We start from the raw sequence: 17946 nt of genomic DNA, 5'->3' as shown, positions 1-17946 counted from the left end.
AATCCATGCCATTATCTTCATAGTACACTACGCAGCACTACTACTTGCAAAATCCATAATCACACATATTCATTATTCCAATCTCGTTCTATTTTATACTAAGCTAACTGAACAAAAGCCATTAAACTGTCACTTCCATCCCTTCGGGTACTAATCGCAGGGTGTACAACTGCCCAAGGTAGGGATATCGTCTACTGTAATAGCCTCATGTCTAACCTGCTTGGGTGCCCAAGCGAAATATACTAAAGTTACCACCCATTTTACATACTAGGTAGGTCCCTTGTCATAAAAATCATTGTCATTTGAAGCCCAACGCGTGCACCCTGCTTCAAGTGGCCAAGTATCTTCTCTTCTAAGCATTTGCCCGTCGAGCCCTGACCTTTGTCTTTTTAGTGCTCGACGTCCTTGACCCAAAGTTATGCAGTCGCTCTCCAATCAGATACGCCTCATCCCGGACGCTCGCGGTCCACCGGTTCATCACTTTAATAAATCCAACGGCATGCTTGGCGAGTATGGCGGCACACGCCGCAATAGGATATGATTGCCTGTAAATCACCGTCGCTGTCACAGCAGCGGCGGCGTCTTCTGAACCTGAGCCTCCAGCAAGGCTAGTGTGCTTGATGATAAATCTAGCCACCGTTGGCGGCCCGTAGATGGCCACACAAGATATGAGGAGGCCTGGGATGACAAACCCTCGTGTGAGGAGGCGCACGTTGGGCCGTAGCCACCATCTACGGCGTATAATGTTTCGGACTGCCGCTGAGGCCCGGCTATCTGGGAATAGCGATGTGATCATCCGGCTCCCCAACTTCAGGTAGAGCAGGCCCAAAACCCAAGACTGGATAACACGAACCGTGTGGCGGTTGGCTCCCTCATCTTTCAAAGTCGAAACTGCCGTTGGAGGATGCATGTAGGTATGCAGAGGGATGGCCACGTATAGCTCCATCAGCGCAGAGGTAAGCAGGGGGAACACCACGAGCAGAACAGTGTATGCGTAAAAGAGCTTAGCCGTGTGGATAGCAATGCGTGCTATTCGCCCAGCAATCTCGCCCTCGAGCATATCGCGTTCTGCTTCGCGAACCCACTTTCCAATCTTCTTCCGTATGGTATGCTGGCGGGCTATGGCGTACGCAACAGAGCCGAGCAAGAAGACGCCGATGCTGAAAGCGTAGATGTCATTCGTTCTGATGTAGTCTGGTATCAGCTCTTTGAATATTTTTCTGCCAAGCACCAAGGGTATGATGGTGAACCCAACGCCGGTGACTGAGGCAAATAACCAGATTAGAAGAATAAATGTGAAAATTCTTGTGCGGAAATTTGGAGGTATATAGACCTGCAGGTACTGGTCTGATGAATATATGTCGTCGTCCGCACGGCCATCTTTGCGGTGGTTACGCTCGCTCACAGTTAGGAATACTTGCTGACCCTTCGGGATCTTGATGCGATCAGACGCGGGGGCTCGGATAAACTTGCCATCCTTGACGAGCTGATGAGATTCGACAAGGCGGGCTTTCTTATGGCGATAAGCTTTCCGTTCGCTAGAACTCATGTGCGTAGTTGGCTTCAAGTCACCGCCCTCAAAGGTATCGCGCCACGTCTTTGGAACAATCGCATTCCCATCTTCTGCGAGCTCGAGGAGGTATCCCATATGGGGGATCCTGCCTGCTGGGGTTTCAGCTGGGAGATGCAGAACACCTTCTTCGTCGACCCTCCTCTCGCCAAAGAGAAAGTACGACAGCCTCAGAGCCCGTGCACATCTGCGGAACCACCACGTGTACATGGTATGCAGCGCATCGCTGGGCTTGAAGAACTTGACAGCAAGTGGCATGAGGAAGTTGTAGAAGAGCAAGTCGACTGGGAATTCCAATACCGGCTCGTTTGAGGAGTAGTGGATGGGAAGTGCGCTCGGCATTGCGAATGACAGACCCCACACGATGCCACCGAGACACACGATTACCAGAGCTCCGTATACGAAAGCAGAGAATAGGATCTTTCTAAGTTGCGTTGTAAGATTTCGCTCAAGTACGTCGCGCACCGGGTGGAACTCGGGATCATCAGGATCTCTAATGAAGTCTGTGTTATCAAGAACTATTAGAAATCATGTCTGCGATAGAATATAGAGGGAGGAATGTAATTAGAACTCACACAAAACGCCTGGCCGCATTATCTTTCGACACATGGAAACGAAGAGAGCAAAATGGAACATGTAGCCAGTGCCCACGAACCAGTGTACAAAAACCGATGTCATGGGATACTTGCAAGTAAAGATGATTCTGCTCGTAAATGTAGTATCTTCAAAGAGTGGCAGCAGGGCCGCATCCAGAAGTAGACCGCAGTAAAGAGGAAAGACGAGCATCTCGATACTAATGATGAGGATCACTTTCATGATTCCGCTGGCCTGCTGGAGAGATTCGATAACTCCAGTTTCCCACGCATGCACTATTGCGTTTCTCGAAAATGGGCTACCCTTCTTCAGATACAGAGCACCGACTAAGAACATGGTGGTGTAGCCAGCTAAGATGGCCCAAAATCTGTCCAGACTAGACCAATACGTCAATTGCGGATCTAGCGAGGGCCATTCTTCAGCCAGGCTCAGGTCAATAACCCATGAACTGGGCTTTGTAAGGAGAGACGCGACTCTGATGGCCGTCTCAGAGGTAGAGCTGAGCAGTGTCATTGTAGTAGCCATAACTTTGTCAAAGCCAACCGTATTCGCTGTAGTTAGGCTACTGCTAATGTTGGAAAACACGGACACGACATTGCCCTTGACAATGTTGAGCGCATCGTGGCTGACTGCGGAGAAGTTATGAATTTCTGTTGCTGACATGGGGAAGAAGTCTTTGAAGAGGAATGTGCAGATTCTGCTGGCAGCGCCAGTCCACAGCCCCCAGGACATTTTCCTGGCTGAGACGATATGGGCCTTGACCGAGCCGCCCATGACGGCCGCGAAGATGTCGACAAAATTCAACGCGCACCAGGAGCCCAACCCACCAACCAGGAATGTAGCGTCCTGCAGCAGTTTCGAGAGCTCGAATAGCAGGCGCACAACCCGCATGGGGCTTGCAAGAAGCCAGACAGAGACACGGCCAATGTTGTAGGGGATGAAGATGCAAGCAAAGATGGTGACAGACACGAGGACGGCACAGAAGATGGCATTCTGGAAAAGGCCTGCAATAGGTCCACGCATACCGATCAACTCCATAACTCCTTCAAAATCTTCCATGTCCTCGATTGCTTCAGGGTCCAAGGGTGCCGCATTGTCATCGGCAGCGATGCCTTCGCCATCGTCACCATTAGGCTCCGCTGGAACGTCGACCCATGGATCATCTCGGTCATTGTTGCCGGCGGCGGCCCCTTGCCCAGCAGCTCTCTCAACCGCTTCCTCGGCAGCAATGTCATCCAAAGCTGCTCGATGAGCGGCAACTATAAGAGCGCGAGGAACGACTGGAGGATCCAGGTCGTCCATGTTGCCCCACATGAAATCAGCAATCTTCTCAGCGAAGCCAGCCGCTGGAGCATCAGCGCCATTGACGGCTGCTTCCTCAGCAGCGCCGTTGGCATGAGGCGGCTGTGCTTCGATTTCGGCGTCCAAGCGCTGTTCTCTCTCATTCAGATTCGGGAGGGGTTGCTCAATCTCTCGTGGAGGGTAGCGTTGATATGTATCTCTATCTGGAAGGCGCCTATAGGCTTCTCTGCTCAAATGGCTGTCGTCCTCGTCATCGAAATCTCTAGGCTGTCCCGAGAACTCTTCCGAGGGCTCGCCATCAGACAAATCTTGTGTAAATTGTTCTTGAATAGCAGGGAGGGCCTGGGATGGTTCATCGGGCTTGTCATCTACGGGAAGCGCATCGAAAGACCAAGAGTTATTCGCCAGTGGGTTAGCCGAAAACTGCCCTTGAAGGCCATCTGACATTGAGCGTGGTCGTGAAGTAGCGCCAAAGAAGTCATCTTCAGGTGCATCTGAAGGCCCTGAGATGTCGAGATCTGCCTGCGTCGGAGACCATGGCTCCTTTCCTTTCCAGTTGGATGGAGACTGAAGCGTGTCATGGTCTGAATCGATCTCGTGCTCGGGATGTTCTTGGTCTACCTCTTCCATGGCAGGCTCATTCGTAACGATACGACTCGTATTTTCTATAGTAGAAGTAGATCGTCGAGTAAACTCAACCCAGTATTTAAGTTTTTCTTGTAGCCCTTCTTCTTCAATGATTCGCAGTGTGTCTTGCAAGTCGCCATTAGCGCGGCGATAAATTCGCAGATATTCATCGAGAGTGGTGGGCTCCTCTGCGGCATCGCCTTCATCAGCATCTTCGCGTGCATGAGAGTTCAGCTGATCGTTTTGTAAGGAGGTATTCGTGCTGGAAGTCGGGAAAGAGTCGTGGTCGGGCATCGAGTGGTTTGAAGAGTCTGGAGTCAATGCTTGCTCGCCAGCTGGCGCGAGTCGTCCTGCTGGCATCCGTTGCCAGTCTTGATCACCAACTTGATCGCTGTCTTCCAAAGTTTCATCGTCTGAGTCTGTTGGATGCAAATTTGCCGGCGGCAAGTTGTCTTGCTGAATAATCTCGCCAGGTTCAGGAACATCCTGAATGTCATTTTCAGGGGCGGCAAAGGCAGCCCGCATGTTGATTTCTGGCTGTTGCTGGACAACATAGTCTCTGACCAAGATGATGAGAATGAAAGAGATGATTACTAGAACCGTGATAATTTGCCCTTCCAGTACGGATACAATGGCGCGATTCAGGCTTGCGTTCCGAGTAAGGTTACCAAGAACGCCAACGTTGCTGAGGAGAGTCGTTGCAGCGGCGAATTGACTGGCGTTGTTTAACGCTGCAGATGAATTTGCTGCGTATCCCAGCTCGCCGTCAGAGGCTAATAATGGAGAGGTGAATGAGTTGAGTAAGAATCGTACAAAGTAATCTGAAACGTCTTTGCCCTCTAGCTGACCTACCACGGCTTCGACCTCAGCCGCAGAGGTGGTGGTGGCTGCAAGTAGGGGACTAGCAGGACATGTTCCAATGGCCAAAATGGAGGAGGGAATCGCCGACATGGTGCTGTTGGTTTCGTTGATCCGCGATATTATAGAACCACCCAAACCTTCATCACTAATCCAGAACATGAAGGACCAAACGGCCCTCATGAAGTAGGGAAGCCAAAACACCCATACACTAATGGCCACGGCTGCCCGCAGCCATACCAGCAGGTTGCGGAACATATATTTGGCCATGTGCTCGACAAAGATGTGTATGGGCAGCGACTGCGGCATGTCTGGAGCGTACAGCTTGGTGAATCGAAAGGGCGTTTTGCACAGCTCGCAGTACTTCTTCTGCGAGTGCGAGAGCCACTCCATCAAGCAATCCTGGTGGACGTACTTGATGCTGCCGCTGCATTTGCATGGGTAGAAGAGCGGCTCTACCGGCGTGCCTTCTCCACGACATATGCGGCATATCGCAGGTGCCGTATCGATTGCAGCGGTGTTGAGGCGATCGTCGTATCGATGCTGTTGGGCCGCGGGCCCGGTGTCCGAGGCGGCGTCCTCCATGATTGACGCAGCAGAGGTGCTGTGCTCTCTCTGGAGGCTGCGAGGAAGAGAAAAAAGAGGCGCCCACGATGGGGAAGTTATCGAAGGAGGGAGCTTGGAGAAACCATGGGCTTGAGCTGTTCGGGAAATGCTGTTGGGCGAGGCGTGTTGAAGAAAGACGGCCAGACAGCCTTGTGGCGGGTTGTGCCGTGCAAAGTCTCCGCCCCTCTATCAATGTTATCAAGCGGATCTCGCCCTTTGGCGGCAGAACAGGTCGAGCGTCTTTTGGGCCGGGAGCTGCCGGGCGTTCGCAAGCTATCAATGCTTTGGGCGAATCTGAGGGAAGAAGCGGGGAATTCCAGATGCAGGAGAATGGATGTATCGAAGAAGATGGATAAGTCTGAGTTACAGAAATTCTAGGATTCAGCGGAACACGGAGAAACGCCACGGCGAGCGTTGGTCGTCCGTGCGTGCGGGCGGGTGAGCGAGACGTACCGCAGGATTGCAGGTACTGGAGCGGTAGCGAGCAGCACACCCGTGGGTACTGGACGGCGACTTGGTGGCCGGAGAGAAGCCGCACGGCTGCGCTAGTATATATCAGGTCACGACGCCTGAAGACTGGGACGGATAGCAGGTACTCGTCATCTTTATTCAACATGCACTGTGACTTCAATGGCAGATAGCATTTAGAGATGTGAGGTAAGATGCTTTGTGCTATACAAAGTTATATTTTTCTTTCTGCCAAAGTAACGACATGGCAGCAATAGAAGGAAGTATGACTACCTACCTGTTAACCTCAATTGTATGGATTTATTATGCTCACCGTTTTCAGTCATTTGTACTGCGTTCTCTGTATTCGCCTATTGCTAGACTGACTGCCGTTAGGATATACTAGTGAGATAGATGATAGGGATTCACCCAGAGCAGATTGGGCGGGTTGTCATATCAATGATTTCTGCTATTTCTTCTCTTGTTTATCTTTGATTTAATTTGCACACATCATAACTTCGTGGTAATGCTTCATGCTGAGTCACCCAAAGGCTGGGTTCATTGCGTATCCAAGTTTGACGCCTCTTAGGGAAGATGCTCTGCATTAGTGCCCAAGCCATATATTCGGCTTCTGCGTAAACATGTACGGCTGTGAAGACTTAAGTTGGAGAAAGCACAAGCTGAGCATGGTTACGGCGGCGCTTATCCATTTCCTATAAAAAGCAGGCTCTTATGCATATCTTGCACAGCCCTTGCTCTGCACGCAGAGGCGTTGACGCGATGACGATATCGACTCCAATGTGGCAACATTGCCCACAACTCACATCTTACCAAAGGCGACGAACCTTGACTCTACTATTGTCCATGGTACGCCAGTGTAAGGTACTCATAGTCCCTCTGGAATGCCAGCAACACCTCTTTTTTCACCGGATCGAGACGGCGCCTTGGCTGATGCTGTCCACCACTACTTTGGGACTACTTAGTACTAGTAGTAATATACGCACCTACGTCGGAGTACCCGTGTGCCGTTCAAAGGCATCAGCTATTGCTCTACGATTTCTAATAATGGACATGGTGCATAGCCATCTAGACCACCTTGACCACGTATCTTGTTCGGCTACACTCTCCCACACCCACCCTTCGTCTGATGCTGGCGGATCTACGGTCTAGTGGCCAGCCGGGGGTCCAATAATCGTGTTGTTTCATGTCTCCAGCCCATGCGAGGCTGCTTAATCGCTGATGTCGACGGCAGCCAAAAACAAGCTTCTGGCCAGCGCCGCCAACGACGAAACAGCGCCATGACGTGTGCTGGTGAAGCAATGCCCACGAGTATGCCGCGGTGCACGTGTAAGGGCTTTGGCAGAGATAGACGATCGCTTCTTGTTTGCGTGTTTGCTCCCATCTTTTGGTGTATGGTTGTGCAATGCGCCCGGGTTATATAAAGCGGCGCTGGCAGCATCTCGGCACCGCAGAGCCGTGTCTCCCAAGCTCCTGACACACGGGCTAATCTAACACTCCCTTGAGCAAGGCCCAAAAGCTGTTTCGAGTCAAGGCTTATGCTGAAACGCCGTGATCGTGTCCTCCGTCTAATATTGAATCCCTTCAGCAGCTCCAGCGCCAGCTCCAGGGGTGGGTCAGCGGAGGTCGATGCTGCCCCGCGGTAACGATGCGGTACTTCTACAGAGACATTTGGGGCGACAATACCTTGCCGCTACTTTACGGGGCGCCCCCATCCGACGAAATGCTACCTGCTAGGCTGCACCACCAATCCACTAGAAATATGGTAGGTACCTCCCGGTGTTTTTCAGCGCCTTCTAGTCTCTATTACGTTCTGAGCTGGCCTCTTTTTTTTTTCTTCTACACTCTTTTCTCACCTTTTGTTTATTATTCAACTTTTGTCACCATTTCTTCCCCATTTTTGCCCTTCTTCTTTCCAACATCCACCTCGAACTGACCGCCACTCCTAGTACGACTTTGACCGAGCATACTTTTCTCTCATGGCCGAGTCCAGCGGCCTGAAGCCGGGCAACGGCTCCTCGCATGTGAATGGCAAGATGAATGGCCAGACGGTAGGCAACAAACGTCCTGCGCCACGACAACGCGGATTCCTGGGCTGGGTATTTGGCTCGATTGCTAGGTGAGTAATTGTATCGTGTTGATTTCCTTTCCGTCGGCCAATTGCTGCCTTTGCCGGGCGGAGTGATGCGCGCATCTTCTCTCTCTCTGCTCCAGGTGCATGCCGATGCGCGGGGAGATAGCGTGTGCTGATGTTTACATGCATAGACTTGCGACCTGGGCCGTTATCCTCACGCTTTTGTTCCGCTGCCCTTCCACGCTGGAGGAGTGCGGCGAAGATTCTCCCTACATCTGCAAGCCGTATTTCCAAGCCAAAGAGGCCATCGCCCCGTATACGCTGCCTTGTTACGAGCAATATGTTGAACCATACGTGGACTTTGCGTGGCCTTACTACAACACCGTCGATTCTCACATCCTAACGCCGGCGCGCGTCTATGTCGTGCAATATGGTGCGCCGTGGGTTGAAAAGGGCCAAGAACAAGTTTGGGCTCAATGGGAGAAGCACGGTCGGCCTCAAGTAGAGCAGGTCCGCGCTCTGTCCCAGAAGCAGTACGAGGAGTCCATTGCTCCGCATTTAGAGCGCGCAGGCGAATTTATCGGGCCCTACTACGCAGTCGGTCGTGATAACTCTCTCCAACTGTACCACGAGTTTGTCCTGCCAACATACGAGCTTCTACAGCCCTATGCCCAGCAAGGTTACCGTGCTGCTTCCAGCTTCACTACAGAGATGGCGCTGCCCGCTGCTCACTGGACTTGGGCGAAGACGAATGCCTTTCTCAACAAGGCAGTGTGGCCACAGGTCCGAATGGTTTATGTCGAAAACGTGGAGCCTCAGCTTGTTCGCATTGGCGAGCGCTTGGAAAGATATAAGAACCGGGCTAGGACTAAGGTGCTTCCCGAAGTGAGCTCTGCTACGTAAGTACTGGTTTGGGTTTTCATTGTCAATACCCCCTTGTCTAACATCACATAGAAAACGAAGGACAACTACCGAGCCTCCACGATCCTCCTTCAGTAAACCGGCCCCCCAAGCGACACAGTCTCAGAGCACAACGGCCTCCGAACGTGCTGCGCTCAGCTCGACCTCCAGCGCTGAGCAGCGGCAGTCGACAGAGTCATCGTACTGGATGCCCGTCCAGCCCCCTCCTCCTGGAGAAAACGAATCAGAGACAAGGAGAAAGGCTCGCGAGATGGTGACGCAAGACCTTGAGATGTGGCAGAATAAATTCGCTACCCAGGCTGATGAGGGTGCTGTCGATATGGAAGACCGAATTGACGAGCTTGCGAACCGTATGATCACTGAAGAGATTCCCTCTAGTGGGAAACCGCTTGTTGAGCAGCTCCAAACCACAGTGCAATCAGAGACGGATAGTCTGAAAGCAAAGATTTCCAGCATTGTCGCAGAGAGTGCCGGTGGATCGCTGGAAGACGCTGAAGAGAAAGTCATTGGCGCCATCAGATCTGCCGGCATAGTTATCAAGCAGGCTGCTCAAGACATTAGGACATGGCGAGAAGAATACGATACTGATCTGCAAGCCAGAGTTCTCAGAGCCGCTGATGTCCATTTCCAGATCCTTGACGAGACTAGAAATCTTGCACTGCAGCAACTTGGTATGAAGTGGGCTTGGACCGACGGGGTTAGCTACAAGGACTGGGCAAAGTATCATGAGCTGAAGGAGGTGCTCGCCGACTGGACTGAAGATCTGAAGCAACTCATCATCACTCACCCTACGCTGCTCGACGCACAGGATGCAGCGGCATTTGTTGAGGAGGATGGAATGACCATTGCCTCCACGGCTGCCAAAGAGCTAGCCCGCCTCAAGCGGGTCGCTCAGTGGAAGCTTATCGCACATGATGCTACGGACAATTTTGATTCTGAGGCGATGGAAAAAGCTGCTGAATTAGCACAGAACCCTCCGGTAGCTGAAGAATCAGTAGAGTCTGATGAGCAAGAGGAAGGAGATGTTGATGCTGCCGCTGATGAAAAAACCTCTGATAGCAATTCTTCTTCACCGCTTCTTGACACCGTCCGGGATACCGTCGTGGATACCACCCAGCAAGAGGTAACTGAGGAGACTACCGATGAGGCCACGCCTTTGGAATCCGAACCTGCCGTCAACGGTGCTTCCTTGGACGAGCAATCGTCTGACGTAGAGTCAAGCGAAGCTTCCGATGCTACTGAGGAAGCGAGCTCGAATCTTTTTGAACATGTTATGGAATTCACTGATATCCCCGCTGAAGATCAGGAACCACTTACCCACCAGACCGAGGAACTTCCGGTATTTGTCGACGAAGATATCAAAGAGCCTGAAACGCCTCATGTTATTGTCGACCGAGCTGAAGATGAAGAATCCAGCCCCATTGTTCCGGAGGAGCCTCTGTTGACCCCCAACAACGCCGCATCTGACACCGAACCTGTCGCCGAACCTGTCGCCGAACCCTCTACTGAAGAGGTGCTGGTAACCGAGCCTGAAATCCTGGAAGAGGACGAAACTTCAAGGCAACAAGAGAAAGCATCCCTGGATGATGATACCGCTTCCGTTAAGGCGACTTTCCTTGGTGCGGCCGCTCAGGTAGTTTCTGGACGACAACAACCCATTTTGGATTTGGACGAGGACGATGAAACTGATGATGATGATTTTCTATCTAGCGCGACTAAAGCCGCTGAGGCAGCCTATTCCAGCGCAATTTCTTTAGCATCTGGCCAGTATTCAAGTGCAGTATCGATTATTTCCGCGCAAATCCACGGTACTCCAACCCCAGCCGTTCAAAACCAGCTTCTTTCCTCGGTATCGGGTGCCTACGACCAAGCAATCGCTGCGGCCAGTTCCAAGCTGCAACAGGTTGTCGATGCTGCGTCTGCCGGAGTTTATGGTACGCCAACGACTACCCAGGCTGCCCCAACGTTGGTAGACTGGAGCAAAGTAGAGGAGATTGCTGCGGAGCGCCTGAATGAGGGTAAGCTCTGGGCTGAGCTTCGGTATCAAAGTGCTCTGATCGCCTTGGGATTAGCAACTGCAACACCTACTCCGACTGGTGCTTTCGACAAATATTACGAACAGGCCAAATACAACTATTACGCTGGGATTGGCGTTGCGCATGACCGCTACAACAACTTCATATCTGCCGCTTCGTCAGCATGGTCCTCAGTAACGGCCACACCAACTCCGACACCCAAGGCTTTTGCTGACTCTGCACTTTCAATGGCCTCTGCTGCGGGCAAGGCTGCTGAATCTGCCTATTCCAAGGCCACCGAGAATGTTGCCTCTGCGGTTGATGCTGTGGATGAATCTATAAACTCTTTGCACGATGCTGCGGCTGGACAGATTTACAACGCTGGAGTAGCCATTGGAGAGACATGGGGGACTATCGTTAGCCAGCTGAGCATTGAGGTGTATGGGCAACCAACACCAGCGGCGATTGGATGGTATGATAGTCTTGTATCGGACGCGCACGCAGTTGTAGCGAGTGCTACTTCGGCCGTTGCTAAGGCTACTCAAACTGCATCAGCTGGCGCTGCAAACGAGTACGAATCTGTGAGCGAGCTTGTTTCGGAGTTGATTGTTGGCCGGGAGGCGCCTTTTACGGAGAGTGTACTATCTCGACTTCGTGCCGCATACGCTACGGCGACGGAGAACATGGCAAGCTTGGCGAGCGAGGCCAGTGCGGCTGCTGGATCAGTAGGCGAGAAGGTGGGAAGCATTGCGAGCAAGGCAACAGACGCAGCGAAGCATGGCAAAGATGAGTTGTAAGATGTTGGAGAGATGGGTGGCGCAGTGCTTGAACGATACCCACTATTGTTTCCTTTTTGTCTGGCCAAAATGTTGAAAGAGTGCATCGTCAAGGAGCTTGATTTGGCTGGGCGATGATTTTGGATGTCTTTTTTTTTATATGTAATTTCTATGGCATGAGCAACTGACAAGGTGGCTCTTTTCCTTTGTTATGCGTGGTACTAAACGAAAATGTTTGAGTATATGTGTTTATATATATATTTCCTAGGTCTCATATGAAGGAGAGGATATGGACTGTACATTATCAAAGTCCATACATTGTACGCTACTGGTATAGTTCGATATATAAAAGCCTTTCTTTTTAATAATCTGCTCTAAGCGGACACTTATAATGAAGTACCTAGTTGAATATGGGCAGAGATTCTGTGCCATTTCCGTTCCGCCAGTGATTTGATGTAGGCTTATTGACATGACTCGCAGATTCAGATTCAACAAGCCTTTTTTCTCTTTTTGAAAAGGAACAGGGTGGGCCATCTCCACCTGAGCCGAACCGCTTAAGCTGGATACGAATAGTGTTGTCTTGTACAGGCACTAAAGCAACGAAAAAGCATTCGTTACATGCGTTGGCCTCGTTTCTGCTTACTGGTGCGTCGGTGGAGCGATTCATGGCCCGTGAACATCGACTGGGATAGATTCCACTACAATATACGGGGCCGAGGTGATGTCATTTACGGATGGATCCTTTCAACCGAGGCTGCCTGGCGTCTCAGCTGTTTGGACAAGGGCAGAAAAGGCTGGGCAGTGGGCTGCTGGAGTAGTAGTGTGCATGAAGCAATTTACAGAGTAGCTGTCCGGGGCCAGCGAGGGGTGCTAAGGAACAAGGTAGAGCATAGAGTTGCGCCACTTGTTTAGCAAGTGTGGTGGCTTCAGTTGGCTGATCTGGGCATTCTAGATCGATCTCGAATCACCGGCTGCATGCCCGCCGCAAGGCATGATGTATCCCTTATGCAACCTCGTTTCTCACATGGGATGGCATGGCCTGTCAAAGCCGTGACCCCACGCCCGCTCCCCCAACTTTTCTCTCGAGATCAGCGAGAGGCTAGAGCGAGATTGCGTTAGCCTGCAGCCTGGCCAAACGGTTTTGCTGTTTTGAAAATTTCAAATTCTTGCATGGCCTGAAAACTCTGCCCGTTTGTCCAAGGAGACGAAGGGGAGTGACTTTCAACGGCAGTCTGCTATTTGAGTATGATTTTCTGTTATCTCGAAATGAGGTATTATATGAGAGTAGAATACTATATAAAAGCACACTTTTTCCATCCCCGGATTTGGCATTTATGTGGGGGACGTCAAAAAAATGGCTGCGAGCATAAACGGCCACCACAAGCCAGCCAAGGTCTAGAAACACGGGCGAAAGATAACAAACGCCCTTCGTGTCTCAAACGGCCGTCCAACCTTTGCCCAGTTTTTCCCAGTTTGGCTCACACGACCAGACCGCTTTCAGAAGCTAAGACGACGATGAGCTTTATTCCTCGATTGGCCCACTATATGGCAGAGAAGAGAGAGAGAGAGACCCGCAAACTAAAGTCGGCTCGGCTCCCCTCCCTCGGCCCAAATGAAATAAATAAATAAATACACATGTCTCTCGTAGAGGCTTCTTCTCTCTCATCTGCTTTTTTCTTATCGTTGACGTTTTGTACGACATAAAAATTTTTTTTGTCTCGCTTTTGTCTCGGTGCTTAACCAACGATTGCTGCCTCTGTCGATAAAAAAACCGGGTTATTTGCTGAAGGACAACCGAAAGGAACAGTCGCGACGCATGGAATTCGTAGTCGAGTTCTTCTCTCTTCTTCTCAAGTCTATACGCTGAAGGAGTCGGAAGCTGTCATTTAAGCTGCTTCTATACTCCTTCTCCTGGGCGCATAGCTGTTTGCGCTCCTCCTTTTTTTTTTTTTTTTTTTCACCCCAAGATCTTAGGTAGCGGTCTTGGAGCTATAACTTGTCTCGCAATTGCGTAAGATAGACGATAAGTTCGGCTGCCAATTGGCCGACCTATATACATATATTACACGAGCTGTGAATTGTCTGTAGTCGGTAAACAGACAAAAACTCATCACCATGGCTTCTTCCGGGATCCTCCCAGCGTATCCCAGCCAGGAAAAGGAAAAAGCCGGCAATGGTGGTGAAATCAAGGGCGGAGGTGCTGTCACGGACCGTTCAGAATCTCTCGAGGATATCCGAGTTTCTTTGTCTTCCGGCGGTGACACGAATCGAGACACGACTCATCGACGGCTTAAAGCGAGGCATATCCAGCTCATTGGCATTGGAGGCACCATTGGCACCGTTCTTTATGTGCGTATAGTACAAATCTGCAATACTCTTCTCATTCACTTGCTCCTACATCGTATCATTTGCTTATACGGCATTCCATTATCTCATGTTATAGGTTCAAATTGGCCAAGGTCTTCTCAATGGCGGCCCCGGCAGTCTCTTCATCGCCTTCAGCTTCTGGTGCACCATTGTCCTCGCCGTAACGCTCTGCATGGCGGAAATGGTCACCTACCTGCCCATATCCTCGCCCTTTATTCGATTCGCCGGTCGCTACGTCGACGAGGCCTTTGGATTTGCGACTGGATGGAACTTCTTCATCTTCGAGGCCGCGCTGGTTCCCTTTGAAGTGACGGCCTGCAATTTTATTCTTCGTTTCTGGACCGATGCCATTCCTACGGCGGCGGTTATAGCCATTGTCATTGTTCTCTATGCTCTCATCAATGTGCTGGCGGTGAAATGGTACGGCGAGACGGAATTCTGGGCTGCCATTGGAAAGGTTCTCCTCATTGTGGGACTCATCTTTTTCACCTTTATAGTGATGCTGGGAGGAAACCCCCAGAAAGACCGTTTTGGATTCCGGTACTGGAATGAGCCGGGCTCTTTTGCGGAATTGTACTATGAAGGCAGCTTGGGACGCTGGCTGGGCTTCTTACAGTGCCTCATTCAGGCAGCATTCACCATTGCCGGACCGGATTACGTCTCCATGGCCGCTGGTGAAGCTGAGAATCCTCGTGTGGTGATGCCACGAGCTTACAACGCCGTGTTTTACCGACTGACTGCTTTCTTCATCCTGGGATCTCTCTGCGTGGGCATTCTCGTTCCGTACAACGACAGTGAGCTCATTGCGGCTTTTGCAAGCTCCAAGCCAGGCGCCGCTGCTTCTCCCTATGTCGTTGCCATGAACCGCCTCGGAATCAAAGTTCTCCCACACATTGTCAATGCGGCTGTCTTGACTGCTGCTTTCTCTGCGGGCAACTCTTACGTCTACTGCGCTTCTCGTTCCTTGTACGGCCTTGCTCTGGAAGGAAAAGCGCCGAGGTTTCTGACAACATGCACAAAGGCTGGTATCCCCGTCTACTGCGTTGGCTGCACCTTGCTCTTTGCGCTGCTTTCGTTCCTCCAGCTCTCATCCAACACGGCGGTTGTTTTGAACTGGTTTGTTTCTCTGGTGACGGCATCTCAGCTTATCAACTTCTGCGCTGTGTGCGTGTCATATCTTTGCTTCCACCGAGCGCTCAAGGCACAAGGCATCAGCCGTGACTCGCTGCCATATAAGGCGTGGTTTATGCCTTATGCCGCTTATTATGCATTGGTTTGGACGTTTGTCATGGCCTTTGTAGGCGGGTATACCGTTTTCTTGCCTCTGCCTGGCATGTGGAAAATTGCAGATTTCTTGTTCTCGTAAGTATTTCCGATGTGACAAGCATGCTTTACAATCAATAAGCAAGCTAACATCTTTGAACTGATAGCTATGCAATGATTTTTGTATATCCGGTTTTATACTTTGGCTACAAATTCATCCGCAAGACAGAGATTCGTAAGCCAGAAGAAATTGACCTTTTCAAGGACTTGGATGAGATTGAGGAGTACCAGAGAAATTATATTCCTACTCCACCAAGGTATGCTCTTCCTATCCATTCTCTATGTAATAAAGACTAACATATCATGCCTTAGAAACGGGCTCGAAAAAATTCTCGACAAAATCTTTGGCTGATTCTGATACGCAGCAAAGAAGCTTCTTGGATCGAGGGTAAGAAATACTTGGTTGGTGATGGACTCAGTAATTTTTATCTTTTGTCAATATCTGTATTCATCGTAGATGGACGTTTGAATCTACATATTTTCTCTATTTATCATTTAAGCTTTTTTTGTAGACTATTCCGCATGATATATCCCAAATGTAAACTCTTTCCACTAAAAGCTTGTCCCCTCATCTCTATTCTTGTAAGTCTCCCCATTCATAAACTTCTTTTCATGCTTCATGATTGCATTCGGAATGCCAATGCCAATGCCGAAAAACACAAACAGCGCCCACTTCCATCGGAACGGGTTAAATGTCACGCAAAAGACGAACCACCAGACTAGTTCGAGATATGTGAAGAAGTCAAAAGCACCCATTGGGCTGAATTTTTTCAGCGTGCGCGTCATATCGATCCAGCGCTCCATCCACCATCGACTCGGCCGTGTCAAGGGGTCAAGCAGAAACATGAGAAGGATGCGAGTGTAGATGCCAATGTGCCAGTTACCAACCGTGCCAATTGCCTCCACAAACGTAGAGTTGATGGCGGAGATGGAGGGGTGTGCTGGAGGGAAAGTTTGCAAATACCAGTTTGGTGGTCCATATGGATCTTGGAAACAATCATCCGGAAGTATTGCTAGTGAAGGTCGTTTGAAACCAGTCGCCATGACGACCATGTCTGACTTGATGAGCTCCTCGTGGCCCGGACCGTCTTTTGGAACGCCGCGAGAACGACGATTGACCATGACGCCGTTCTTCTTGAATCCTTCAATGTCTCCGCGAACCCATTCTGCTTTGCCCTGACGAAGCTTGTCCATGACATCAGAGTTGACCATTGGTGTGCCCATAAAGATGCCCTTGTCATGAGTTGGCGCCAGATCCTCGAGATCTCGGTAAAAGAGCTTGCGGAGAAGGAATTCGGGTATGAAGGAGAGGAAAGTTTCTTGGCCAAAGATGTTGAGACTAAGCAAGGTGTCTATAATCATGTTCCGCGGAATGATCCATTTATCAGACCGAGAGAGAATTGAGACTTTGGCTGCGCCGGCAGAAAATGCAAATTCGAGCGCTTCCACGGCTGATGCTCCTCCGCCAATAATAGCGACATGTTTACCCTTTGCATCCTTTCTATAATCGCAAATGTTAGCTCGTTGAAGATGCAAATATTTTATGAATAAACGCACCCAGTAAGTTCGCTAGAGTGATAGATTTCACCCTTGAACTTTTCCATGCCAGGGATGTGTGGCATTTTGGGATCGCCGCAGGTTCCAATCGCCGCAATCAAGCCGTCAAACCGACCAAGAGACGGGTCATTGTTGATGATCCATCGCGTCTGCTCGTCCTGTTTGAGGCCCTTGACCTTGACGCCAAATTTGGTCTTTTCGTCCAGGCCGTAGCGCTTCCATACTTGCTCGATTTGCTCTACGATTTCCTTGCGGGTGGGATAGCCGCGCTCCCATTTGACAGAGGGATGGAAGCGGTACATGATGGAGTGGATCTGGAGACCGGATGTTTCATTAACCCTCTATAACATGAGTTAGCAAGTCATTTTCTCTCTCTTCTATTTTTGTTACAAGATGGTGGCTTACACTCCAAATTCCACCGAGTCGTTCCCTTGGCCCCGCCTCAAAAATCGTCACGTCAAAGCCATGGCCAACACAGTGAGCCGCCGCCGAAACGCCAGTCAGTCCAGCACCGATGATGGCAATTTTTGGACGCTTCAACTCGGTGTTTTGAGGGGGTGCATTGGGAGCAATGGCCGTGTTAATGACCCATTGCAGCAGCTGGTAGAGGAAGAGGAGTGGGTGGAAGAGCGGATTCGCGACGCCCGAGTCTCGAGGCATGGTTGCGGCTCATACAGCAAAGTCTCTGAAGAAGAAGAAAACACGAGTGAGAGTGAGATTGACAGAAAACAGACTTTTATAACGCTTCTTCTTCCATCCTTCCAACTCAACCCGCCTTGCGAACCCTTCGTTATTCTGACGTCACAGTTTCAAAGCCGGCTCGTTCTCCACTTGGATGAACTCATCGATGCCGAATCTGGAAACGATTTTATCGCGAGATGCTTCCCCTGC

The 17946-nt window shown here is 50.5% G+C and overlaps 4 protein-coding genes across 5 annotated transcripts; 2 read left to right on the top strand and 2 right to left on the bottom strand.

Moving 5' to 3' along the window:
- Positions 1-33: 33 nt before the first annotated feature.
- On the bottom strand, positions 34-5969 carry TrAFT101_004516 (uncharacterized protein). The gene is made up of 2 exons (XM_024898953.2): positions 2146-5969; positions 34-2073 (listed from the first exon to the last, which is right to left on the bottom strand). The coding sequence occupies exons 1-2, from the start codon at positions 5534-5536 to the stop codon at positions 353-355; spliced, it is 5112 nt and encodes a 1703-aa protein (XP_024765676.2). The 5' UTR covers positions 5537-5969; the 3' UTR covers positions 34-352.
- Positions 5970-7432: 1463 nt separating this feature from the next.
- Positions 7433-12223, top strand: TrAFT101_004515 (uncharacterized protein). Of its 2 annotated transcripts, XM_066127197.1 has the most exons (4): positions 7433-7787; positions 7972-8141; positions 8288-8995; positions 9051-12223. In XM_066127197.1, exons 1-4 carry the CDS (start codon positions 7671-7673, stop codon positions 11827-11829), a joined length of 3774 nt encoding a protein of 1257 aa, XP_065983305.1. In that variant the 5' UTR covers positions 7433-7670; the 3' UTR covers positions 11830-12223. The 2 variants fall into 2 exon arrangements, with proteins under 2 accessions (XP_065983305.1, XP_065983306.1); XM_066127196.1 differs by lacking the exon at positions 7433-7787 and having other exon boundaries at positions 7850-8141.
- Positions 12224-13454: 1231 nt separating this feature from the next.
- Positions 13455-16020, top strand: TrAFT101_004514 (uncharacterized protein). Its single transcript, XM_024907185.2, has 4 exons — positions 13455-14157; positions 14252-15537; positions 15606-15755; positions 15811-16020. The coding sequence occupies exons 1-4, from the start codon at positions 13924-13926 to the stop codon at positions 15848-15850; spliced, it is 1710 nt and encodes a 569-aa protein (XP_024765679.2). The 5' UTR covers positions 13455-13923; the 3' UTR covers positions 15851-16020.
- On the bottom strand, positions 15913-17755 carry TrAFT101_004513 (uncharacterized protein). The gene is made up of 3 exons (XM_024901624.2): positions 17461-17755; positions 17056-17396; positions 15913-16999 (listed from the first exon to the last, which is right to left on the bottom strand). The coding sequence occupies exons 1-3, from the start codon at positions 17713-17715 to the stop codon at positions 16051-16053; spliced, it is 1545 nt and encodes a 514-aa protein (XP_024765680.2). The 5' UTR covers positions 17716-17755; the 3' UTR covers positions 15913-16050.
- Between the last annotated feature and the right edge of the window lie 191 nt (positions 17756-17946).

Source organism: Trichoderma asperellum, chromosome 2 (assembly GCF_020647865.1).
Source record: "Trichoderma asperellum chromosome 2, complete sequence".
In the NCBI taxonomy this organism is placed as follows: domain Eukaryota; kingdom Fungi; phylum Ascomycota; class Sordariomycetes; order Hypocreales; family Hypocreaceae; genus Trichoderma; species Trichoderma asperellum.
The sequence above is the reverse complement of the archived record's forward strand: the minus strand, read 5'-3'. Positions and strand labels throughout refer to the sequence as shown.

What these genes read in the sequence shown, in the direction of transcription:
- TrAFT101_004516 (XM_024898953.2), bottom strand. Translation starts at nt 5,536, where the DNA reads ATGGAGGACGCCGCCTCGGACACCGGGCCCGCGGCCCAACAGCATCGA. An exon ending in AATGCGGCCAGGCGTTTTGT is followed by an intron (nt 2,074 to 2,145) that starts GTGAGTTCTAAT and finishes TTGATAACACAG; the next exon opens with ACTTCATTAGAGATCCTGAT.
- TrAFT101_004515 (XM_066127197.1), top strand. Translation starts at nt 7,671, where the DNA reads ATGCGGTACTTCTACAGAGACATTTGGGGCGACAATACCTTGCCGCTA. An exon ending in ACCAATCCACTAGAAATATG is followed by an intron (nt 7,788 to 7,971) that starts GTAGGTACCTCC and finishes CGCCACTCCTAG; the next exon opens with TACGACTTTGACCGAGCATA. An exon ending in CCCGAAGTGAGCTCTGCTAC is followed by an intron (nt 8,996 to 9,050) that starts GTAAGTACTGGT and finishes AACATCACATAG; the next exon opens with AAAACGAAGGACAACTACCG.
- TrAFT101_004514 (XM_024907185.2), top strand. Translation starts at nt 13,924, where the DNA reads ATGGCTTCTTCCGGGATCCTCCCAGCGTATCCCAGCCAGGAAAAGGAA. An exon ending in CCATTGGCACCGTTCTTTAT is followed by an intron (nt 14,158 to 14,251) that starts GTGCGTATAGTA and finishes CTCATGTTATAG; the next exon opens with GTTCAAATTGGCCAAGGTCT. An exon ending in TATATTCCTACTCCACCAAG is followed by an intron (nt 15,756 to 15,810) that starts GTATGCTCTTCC and finishes ATCATGCCTTAG; the next exon opens with AAACGGGCTCGAAAAAATTC.
- TrAFT101_004513 (XM_024901624.2), bottom strand. Translation starts at nt 17,715, where the DNA reads ATGCCTCGAGACTCGGGCGTCGCGAATCCGCTCTTCCACCCACTCCTC. An exon ending in GACTCGGTGGAATTTGGAGT is followed by an intron (nt 17,397 to 17,460) that starts GTAAGCCACCAT and finishes CTCATGTTATAG; the next exon opens with AGGGTTAATGAAACATCCGG. An exon ending in CACTCTAGCGAACTTACTGG is followed by an intron (nt 17,000 to 17,055) that starts GTGCGTTTATTC and finishes TTGCGATTATAG; the next exon opens with AAAGGATGCAAAGGGTAAAC.